At 61.2% G+C, this 9,592-nt stretch overlaps 3 protein-coding genes across 3 annotated transcripts in view; 2 read left to right on the top strand and 1 right to left on the bottom strand.

Annotated features, from left to right (window-relative positions):
• The window catches only part of DEAF1 (DEAF1 transcription factor), a 24,741-nt gene extending 24,234 nt beyond the window's left edge, over positions 1 to 507 (bottom strand). Inside the window, exon 1 of the mRNA XM_034644863.1 lies at positions 3 to 507. Coding sequence (XP_034500754.1) covers positions 3 to 56 — 54 coding nt within the window. The 5' untranslated portion in view covers positions 57 to 507. The remainder of the gene's footprint in view (positions 1 to 2) is intronic.
• A 42-nt stretch (positions 508 to 549) lies between these two features.
• Positions 550 to 6,730, top strand: TMEM80 (transmembrane protein 80). The gene is made up of 5 exons (XM_034644870.1): positions 550 to 815; positions 3,315 to 3,334; positions 4,059 to 4,152; positions 4,252 to 4,344; positions 5,830 to 6,730. Exons 1-5 carry the CDS (start codon positions 797 to 799, stop codon positions 6,033 to 6,035), a joined length of 432 nt encoding a protein of 143 aa, XP_034500761.1. The 5' UTR covers positions 550 to 796; the 3' UTR covers positions 6,036 to 6,730.
• A 1,807-nt stretch (positions 6,731 to 8,537) lies between these two features.
• Positions 8,538 to 9,592, top strand: part of EPS8L2 (EPS8 like 2) — a 17,657-nt gene continuing 16,602 nt past the window's right edge. Inside the window, exon 1 of the mRNA XM_034645212.1 lies at positions 8,538 to 8,689. The gene's annotated coding sequence lies outside the window, so the exon portion shown is untranslated. The remainder of the gene's footprint in view (positions 8,690 to 9,592) is intronic.

The following is a 9,592-nucleotide window of genomic DNA, read 5'->3' as shown; positions in this document are numbered from 1 at the left end:
ACCGCCGCCGCCTCGGCCAGGCCCAGCTGCTTGGCGGCCGAGTCCGAGTCCTCCATCCGGACTCCGCCGAGCCCGCCCGAAGGCGCCGGCCGGGGCCGCCCGAAGGCCGGGACGGAGCCCGAAGCGCGCCGCGCGAGCAGGGCCGCCCGACTCGAGCCGAGACGAGCCGAGTCTGCCCGAAGCCGTCCGCCCCGCCGAGCCGAGGCCGCCCGAACAGGGGCCGAACCGGCACGAAGCGGCCCAGTCGAGTCCTGCCGACGGCCAAGAGTCCGGAACCGAGGAGGGCCGAAGCGGCCCGAAGTGCAGAGCCGAGTCGGTCCGAATTGGCCCGAGGCGGCACGAGGCCTTCCGAGCGGCTCTGCGCTACCCCAACTCAGCGCCTAGGAGGCCTGCGCCACCCGTCGCCCCCGCAACAGGGTCGCCGACTGAAGGACCGAATCTCGCCGGCCTCCGACGCAGCGCGGCCCGGCCCAGAGAACCTCTCGCCGCAGGCTCCGCCCGCTCCCGCCGCGAGAGGGAGCCGAGTCCTTCCGAGGCGGAGCCGAACAGACCCGAACGCCGCCGAGCCCGAATACTCCCGAGCCTCGGCTCTCCGCCTCCTCTTGTACGAAAGTGCCCGAGCGCTGCCGGACAGGTTGAACGGGCCTCGGCCGCGGATCGGAATCAACTCCCGAAGCGCGGCGCGGTCGGGCCCCTTCGGGAGCAGAAGCGAAAATGGCCGAAGGGACGCGAATAGCGCGGAGCCAAGAGACTGCTGGGATCGCGGCGGACTCGGCGGGCGGGGCCGGGCGCCAAGATGGCTGCCGCCCGGCGAGGTAAAATCCTGGGGCTGACGCTTTGGGGAGCTGTCGGGGGGCCTGGGGGCGGGCCGCGAGGGTCTCGGGACAGCGCCGCGCCGTGCGGCCCGCGGCTTGGGCTGGGGCCCCGGGCGGGAGGGGGTGGAGATCATCCCGGGAAACGGTTTCGGTCAGGTCTGGTTCTTTCTGGTGGTGGAAAGGCGGACGGGTCTGGAGCGGCTCCCAGCCGTTGCTGTTCGGCCGTCTTGAGTGTCGGCGGGGTGCGGCCCCGGGCCGCTGGGCGCCTCTTGCCCTCCCATGGCCGGCGCCCCGCTCGGCGCAGACGCCCGGCTGTGCACGGCCCGCGGGGGGTGGGGCCGCGTGCACGCTGCGGTGGGCCCCGGGCGCTGCGCCCCGAGTGCGCCGGGGACCGTGGCCGGCCGCGGCAGCTGCACGCTCCAGAGAGCGACGGGCCCGTGCGCCTTGAGGCCAGGGCGGAAGCTTGTCACGGCCCGGGCTCACCCTGTCGCAGTCGCCGGCAGCTTCGTGTCCAGGACAGAGCTCCTGTGCGAATGCCGGGCTCAGCCGGGGTGTGGTGGCACCTGCCGGTGGGATTGCCCCTGCTGGTGCCGATCCTGCCCGGGCCACCAGGGTCCCCGCCGTCGCCGCGCCATGTACAGCATTGAGCTCTCAGCAGCCGTGACAGCTGTCGTGTGCACACGTGTCGTGAAAAGAAAGTGCGTGAGTGGGAGGCGGCTGTGTTGCTCTGGGCTCCGAGGTACCTTTGTCTCGGTTAGCGTCCACTCTGGACGCAAAAGCCCGCTTTTCCCGCCTCCGTCCTGCGCGGCTGTTACTGGCTGGAGGGCAGAGAGGAGGGGGGGAGCTGAGGTCTGTGCTGTCTGCACGTTTGACTCAGAGCCATCCCTGAGGGCTCCAGATCGCCAGACCTGTGGGAGGCCACTGGCAATGAGGCGTGTCTGCATTCGGTGAAAGGAAGTTCGGGCCAGAACAGCAGCTCTGTGCACACCCTGTGTATCACCTCGGGGGAGCATCTGTCCGTACTTCCACATGAATTTTTTAAACACCTGTTCACGGCCTCGCGTGGTTACAGTAACTCACTGACCAAAAATGCTAGGTCCTAAAAGCCAGGGCTGTACTTAGAATGAAATCCACAGAACAGCTCATCTGATTGTAGCCACCTTTAATGTTAATTATTTAAACCCCACATCACGTAAGGTTTTTATACATTTTTTGTTCCTGAGCCCTCACAGTTCTGACCTATGACAATGGTTGGCGGGCAAATAGATTTGAATTGTCTGAAGCCAACCTTCAAGAGAAGAATCAAAAGGGAGGAAAACCCCAATTAATGTGAAATCCACCCAAATAATGGCAAGTATCTAGGCAGCCTAGGTTAGCTAGGGCCTGGAAAAGAACGGATCAGGTTTCCGCTCGGCTTCCCTGCTCCCTGCGGCTACCGGCTCCCTGCATGTGCTGCCTCTCTTGGATGCTGAGCCCTGAATCTGTTACTCATTCCCCGTACTGACCATTTAAGACCCTGCCCCAGCGAGACTACACAGAAGGCCCGAATCTGCTTTGATGTCCCCACAAAAACTCAGCAAGGCTGAGAGTTTCTCTCCTGCCCCCTTGGGGTGTAAGGGAAAGTGGAATTGGAGAGAAGACAGACAGATGGTTCACATCGCTGTCTTGCTTGCTGCTGGTCAACATAGCTCAAGTCTCCTTCTGAAGGGTCTGTTTGCCAAATTCTAAACTATTACTGATGTTTCTACATGTCACAGATGTGCCACTAGTGTGAGCCTCTTGGCCAGGGCAGTTCAGTCAGAGAGTTAGTCAAGGATCCTTCAAACTCAAAACCTCGGGTTCTGAAGACCATTTCATGGGCAGAGAGGCTGTCATCTCAGGATGAGCGGAAACACGTACCTGCTGTGGGGTGGGAGAAGGTCCAAGAGACACCATGGAAAGAAATTGGATTGCTGCTGTAGGAAATTATTATTTGAGTGAGATTTGGGGCAATGTATAAAATTCTAGAGGAAAGCAAGTAACTATCATCAATTACAAAAACAAAGAAAACAACAGATCTGTACCCTGAATCAGAAAAAGTTCTCCTCTAATTACATCCCCGAGGTAAACGTGCAGAAAGCACAGAGGAGGAGAAAAGCTGCTGTCTGCTGGTGCCCAGGGCCTTCCCCTTCCCTGGCGGAGGAGCAGAAATCTGCCTGTCCTCGCTGCCCCGACCTCAGCCGTGGATAGAGGCCTCGCTTCCTCCCCACTGCTGAGCTCCCGAGGACACGCTGTCTTCCAGCCTCGGGTTCTGAAAAGCAGACGGCAGGTCCTCCTCAGAGGGACAGAGGCAGAGGTGATAGGAAGGGACCTAGCTGCAGGCCCAGATAAAGTTGGCTTCTTTCCGCACATGTGGGAGAAAAGAGTGAAGCCGGGACCCTCTGTCAGTGTTGGAAATGGCCCAGGTAAGCACCCAGGTGGGACCTGGGGCCTCACTGACCTATATGCTTTCTTTTCCAGGGAGAGCTTCCTCCGTGGTGGTATCCTTCTGCTGTGTCCCCTGTCCCTCAGCTGGCCTCAGGCCCAGGCCTTCACAGGACGGCACCTGAGGGCTCATTGGCTGGATGCATGAAGGCAGCTCTGAGTTCCTGCTTTTTGTTCCTTTAAACCCCCACGTACACCCTTTCTATAAGTTCTGAGTAGAAATTCCACTTTTAAGTGGGAGAGACAGTCACTAACAGATTTAGGGAGTTGATAGGACTTCAGTGGGGCGTGCTGGCTCCATCACCCTCGTTCTTGGCCTTGCACCTTGACTGGGTGGCTGCCTGCCTCCCGCCAGGCCCCCTGGAGCAAGAGAGTGAAGACCCCTCACTTTGAATACTTACAGACTCATTTTACAAGTGTACAGTGCTCAGGAAAGTTAGTAGACATTTAACTGCACAAAGAGAATATATTTTCTTTGAAGAAAATGAAAAAAAAAGTCATTCTTTGCTGTCTAGTAACCTGGGCCACAGTCAGGGTGATGCCCCCAAGGAAGCCTGGTGTTCCAAGGCCATCCTGCGCGCAGTCACCAGGGACACACCCAGCTCTCCTGTTCCAGGCTAGGAAGGACATTTCCTGTGACACCAGAGGAGTATGGGTAGAACCCCCCCACCCCTGGCCACCTGCAGGTGCAGCTCTGAAGACCTGGCAGGGCGTGCGCCCCAGCGTGGATGCGTGGGCAGGGCCCGTCTCTAGGCCCGCGAGTCCTTAACCGCTGGCCAGCTCTCGTCCGTGTCTCTGCAAGTGCTGCTCTATCTGAGTGGGGCATATCACGCCCTGTATTTCCTAGCTACACTCCTGATGGTTGTGTATAAAAGTGAGTCTTAAACGCAAAGGCACGTGGGAGGGTGTCCTTGCTGCTGCACGCCGCCCCCCCGATAACTGGAGTTCTGCTCTGTTGCCCACTGTTCTCCAGGTCAGGTTTTCAGTTATCCTCATCCTTACCTGGTCCTCGACCTGACTCTGCTGCTTCTGATGGGGATTCTGGAAGTGACTCGGTTGTATCTTGGTGAGTTGACTGAAAACCATACAGTACGTAGGATCACAGAAATACTAGCTTACATGCTGGGAACCGCTGAACCTTCATCCCTGTATAGCGTGGTTCTTAGAGACACTTTTGATGTCAACCACTTAGCCACTTGCTTTGCAAGCCTCCCCTTACAAGGTCATTCAGTATTAATAAGTTTATTCAGAAGTTTTATTCAAGAGGCAGGCAACACGGGCAGCACCCTTGGGAGAGACGCTTCCACTTGGAAGCCTATCCTGTGGAAGCCGCAGGGTGACAGACAACACCGAGATCACAACCCGACTGAGCCAGTTGACTGGAGCCCCAGGGTATCCACCTCACCTCCTTCCTTCCCCTTCTGTTGACCTCTGCAGTCTGGAGAAGGATCTGGAGTGTTCTGTCAAGTCCCCGACAGGGCAGCAGAGCCTGGAAGTGTGGGAGGGCTCCCCGAGCCTCCTCAGTCCAGTTCCAGGGCCATTCAAGTGCCCTTAGGCAGCCCCCCATTCAGTCTCCAAAAGCATGGGCTTTCCCTCTAGTCCAGCCCAGCCAGCGCCCAGTACACAGGGTGCAGCTTCCAGCCCTGTCTTCTGCGTCCTGCCAAGTCACAGGTACACACACGCCAGCACATCTGTGCCCTACCCTGGGATCGTACATGCATGTTCTGCTAGTATGTCCAGGAAACACTCCCTCCGTTAGAATAGCTGGTAGAGCCCATGACAGCTGGTGCTCCCAGGCCCCTTGCATGTCAGTGCGTTCTGCGCACACACACAACAGCGACACCCAATCAGCAGTGAGGAAACAGGTGCACACCCTTGTCAGCAGACCCTCGGGACTCTGGGGGGCAGGAGCAAGTCTCCTGGGCATCCTACTGGGCAGGCGGGGCCATCAGCGTCTGCTGTCACAGACGAGCCCACGCACGTGGAAGGCAGATGGACGGCGCTGGGCACCCGGGTCAGCTACAACAGCCAGGGATCGACGTTTCCTGCGACTGACCCATTTGTCTGTAAAATATTCAGGCTTGGTTTTGTTTTGTTCTGTTTTTTACAAGCGTGCATGACATTTTCCAGAACTGGCCTTAGCCCAGAGTAAAATATTTTTGGCAATTTTAAACAAAACCTCCTCAGTCCACTTGGAATTAGGAAAAGGCATCAGAACGCAACTGAGATGGTTTTTAGAAAAAGAAATTCCCTCTCCCACCCCACAACTGACCCAGAGGCTAAAATTCAGACATTATCCTGCGATTGGTTTTTACCCTCAGTAGGGAGAACACACCCCCTTGTCACACTTTGCTTTCTGATGTTTCATGAGTGCTGCGGTGGGCACAACAGAACCTTTTCCCAGAAGCCTCAGCCCTGCAACCAGAGGGCCGAGCTGGCGATGCACTGGCGCTCGGCCTCCCTGCCGCCTCGCAGCTCTCCTGGGCACACGTGGGGCAGGGTAGGTGCCCCGGAGCCCAGCGCCCACTCCCCTGTCTGCTCTGCTCTCCAGGCACCAAGGGCAACCTGACGGAGGCTGAGGTGCCCCTGGCCATCAGCCTGGTCCTTACGGCGGGAGGCGCCCTGCTGTCCACCTACTTCCTGCTCTGGCAGACCCTGGTGCTGCGGGCAGACTCCATCCTCAGCGCCGCGCTCCTGGCACTCCATGGCCTGGAGGCCATCCTGCAGCTGGTGGCCATTGCTGCCTTCGTCAGCTAGGCACGTGGTGCCCGGGGCTGGACAGTCTAGACAGAAGCTGCCTCCTGGGAGGTCGGCCGTGTCTGGCTGACTCCCTCTTGGGTGTGCCAACCTGCTTGACGGCCGAGGGGAGCAGGCAAGGGTGGTACCCGTTTTGTCACGATGCCATGCACCTCTCACACAATTGCCGGCATTCCGTGCTTTCCACACTGGTCCACCTGGAGCTGCGGGGCGGCGTGGGGAGCCTGGGACCCATGGCTCACGGCAGGCCGAGTCCTAGATGATGGTGCGCTCTGCTTTGCAACAGATAGAAATGCAGAGGAACCAGCAAGCTCCGGTGTATGGGGGGATTTTTGCAGCGGTGGCCCCTTTCCCCCTGGGGCTTCTGCAGGGAGCTAGTCTGAGGCCCCAGCGCTGAGGGGAGGGAGGCACAGAATGCGAGCGTGATGGGGAACAGCTTGCCACTGGCCCGCGCTGGGGCTTCAGGGCTCCAGTGTCCAGGCCTCATTCAGGAAACCGTCAGGAACGTTTGTACTGCGTTACATGCATTCACAGACTGCCAGGCTCCTGGAAGGACTCTGAGTTCCTTTCTCTATAACTTGTCTGCGTTTGTCTGTGTCACACTCTTGTCCGCATTTGGAATAACGTGTTTGAGTATCGAGATATTTTCTGTATGCCATATTGTCAAAATAAAGAGATGTTTGTACCTTCCTGAATTTCTCCTAACCAAGTCCACCTACCTCTTCCAGGGTTCTTTCTCGATGCACATAAGCACACCCCCCCACACACAAGCCCAGCAGCACACCCCACCCAGGCCTCACCCAGAAACCCAGGGAGCAGTGCTTCCCCCGAAAGTCAGCAAAGCTGGGCCTCAGGGCCCGTCCTGGGCACGGCTTCAGCGAGGGGTGACAGCAGTACCCTCCCCCATCTTGTCCTTCTCCGGGGCAAGTGGGAGCAGGAGTTCTCCCCTCTGCTGGCTTTGGCTCTGGCCTGGTGCACACCTGTGTTCGGTGGAGCTTAGTGTCTCTGACGCCACGGACATTCCCCAGGGGCTTGGGAAGGATGGGACAGGTGCACTTGCTCTCTGTGGAAACGCTCAGCCAGTTCCCACACAGACCCTGGCGGCATGACACCTGTGGCCTGGGCCTGCCCAAGCATCTAGGCTGGGCCCCGACACCCCCATCACTTTGGCCACGCAGAGGTGGCGGTCACCTGTCCCCAAAGGACACCACACTTTAGGTGTCTCCAGAGGCTCCCTGCTGCCTCCTGGTCTGATGACAATCACTTTAATTTCAGAAGTGTAGTAGTGCCCACCTCAGCTGCTCCCTTCGGAGCATGCCCTCTCACTTCCTGCCTGCCCAGGCTCCGTCTCCTGGAAGAACGACGTGCCTTCTCTGGGTGCTCAGCGGAGTAGGGGAGAGAACCAGGAAGCCAGGGCTTACCAGGGCTCAGGGGCAGGGCTGGGCCCGAGAGGAAAGCCACTTCCTGCAGCACCTCTGAGAGCTCACCTGTGATGCTGCAGACAGCAGGTGGGGAGAGCTGCCCCGGGCAGGGGGGCTCCATTCCCCCAGGGGGTTCCCCAGGAAGTGCTCTGTGTCAGCCCCAGGTAAACAAAAGCCTACTGCCCTCTGGACCCTGCCTCCTGATGCACCCTTTTCTACCCCCACCCCACCCCACCCCATGAACAATAGCCAAAGCCTTTGGGTCCTTGCACATGCCTGGGGGTGCCCACCACTGCCTGGACTTGCCTTCTGCCCCTTCTCTGCTTCCTCCCCATCCAGCTGGCTGAGGCAGGGGGAGTTAGTTCAGGAGGAGGGGCTGCCCCACGCTGTGGGAAGAGGGTGGGGCCTGGGCCTAAGGAGGGGGCTGCAGCCCGGAGTGCCCTCCCATACCTGTTCTCTGCCTGGGCCCACAGGCAGCCCGACCCTCCCATCAGAACCCCAGCCCTCAGGGGGTGCCCATGCTGGACTGGGGCTGCACAAAAAGACTGGGATCTCCTAGATTGTGGAGGAGAGACCCCTCTCCTGCCTGGGGAGCTTGGAGCGCAGGACCGCGGGGTCTCTGGTCTCTCGGTTCATAGCTTTGACACCCGCTCACGGACTGAAGCCTGACGCTAGCACTCCCCGAGACCAGAGGGGCCAGCCGAAGAGGAGGGGATTCTGACCCGGGCCTGGCGCCCAGGATAGGTCCCTCTCTCTGCTGCGGCAGCTGAGGCTGGGAGATACCCGGCTGCTGGGGTGCAGCGCGGCCTGCCTCGGGAAGATCTTAGAACCTCGCCCCTCTTGGTCGCCCGGTACATCCCCACGGGTGAAGGGCTCCCGATCTGCCTACCCGTCCACGGGGGCCCCAGTTCTGGGGTGGGGTCTGCGGGTCCAGGGGGCCCACGGGGCGGGCGTTGGGGACCGTCCTCAGGGAGCCCCGGGGGGCGGGGCCGAGTCGGAGGGGCGGGGTGTCCTCTTCCCGCCCCCACCCTTCCCCCCCCCCGCGCCCGCCGGCTCCCGGGTCTCTAACCTGCCGCTCAGGTTCCTCCTCGCGGCCCCGCCCCGGCCCGGCCCAGCCGCGCGTCCCTCCCGCTGCCGAGCCCCGGCGCCCAGGCAAGGAGCCGACAGACGGGCGGACGGACGAGCGGACAAGGGGACTCACGGGCAGCGCGGGCGCGGGGCCTCGAGGAGCAGGTGAGCGCCCCACGGGTCCCCACCTAGCCCATCCCGACCTGCCGGACACCCGCCCGCGCTTTGGCCAAGGAGCGACGCAGAATCCCCGCGGTCAGACGGCGGTCTGGCTCGGCCTCAGTTTCCCCAGGTGGCCGTGCGACTGGGGCCTCTGGCCGGAGTCCGTGGGCTGAGCCGGGGCGCCGGAGCCAACGGGGTGCCATAGGGCTGCGCGGAACCCGCGGCCGGGAGCCTGATCCCGCTGTGGCCTGGTCTGCCCAGCCTGGTCCTGGGGCGGTGCTGGTGCGCAGCGACATTTTAAAGGCAGTGGCACCTGAATCAGCCGACCCCTCCCAGCCCTGGGGCTCGGTGGAGGGAACCCCTTCCTCCAGCGAAGGGGGTAGGAAGGGGGAGAGTTCTTCTTGCCCCTGGAAGCGCCAAACCCCCTTCCACGGGACAGGCTGGGGCCTCCTTTGTGGCCACCGGGTCCCTGTGGGTTGGCTCAGGAGGCACTTCCTGGGTAACCCAGGAGGGAATCCAGGGCCAGAGAAGCGTCAGGGTAGGGTCAGGTTCTGGGTCAAGGGGTGTGGGAGTTTCAGGGAGGAGGAGGCTGCGTTCTCGGTTGCAGGGGGCCTGAGGCTCCCCCAGGTTCCTCCTCCCTGGGCCAGGCTGGCCTGGGGCCTCGCCCGCGGATGAGGGTGTCCCCGGTGGCAGAGAGGACGGTAGGCAGGCTTGGGGTGCATCCGACAGACCACCTCTGCCCCCACTCCAGGGGTAGTCAGCCCCAGCAGCAGCAGCGGCAGTGGGAGCCGGGGCCCAGCTGGGGGCGCCTCTCCTTCCCCACCTCTTCACGGCTCCCCCCAGCCCCCGCCCTGGGGAGCCCTGCCCAAGCCTCTCCTGGTGCCTGCCTAGAACGGGGGGGGGGGG

The sequence above is a fragment of the Ailuropoda melanoleuca genome, chromosome 16 (genome assembly GCF_002007445.2).
Source record: "Ailuropoda melanoleuca isolate Jingjing chromosome 16, ASM200744v2, whole genome shotgun sequence".
In the NCBI taxonomy this organism is placed as follows: Eukaryota; Metazoa; Chordata; class Mammalia; order Carnivora; family Ursidae; genus Ailuropoda; species Ailuropoda melanoleuca.
Note: the sequence above shows the minus strand (reverse complement) of the source record. Positions and strands in the feature narration are given on the sequence as shown.

Coding starts and splice junctions, on each gene's coding strand:
- TMEM80 (XM_034644870.1), top strand. Junction 4,153..4,251: donor CCTGATGGTTGTGTATAAAA/GTGAGTCTTAAA, acceptor ACTGTTCTCCAG/GTCAGGTTTTCAGTTATCCT. Junction 4,345..5,829: donor AGTGACTCGGTTGTATCTTG/GTGAGTTGACTG, acceptor TCTGCTCTCCAG/GCACCAAGGGCAACCTGACG.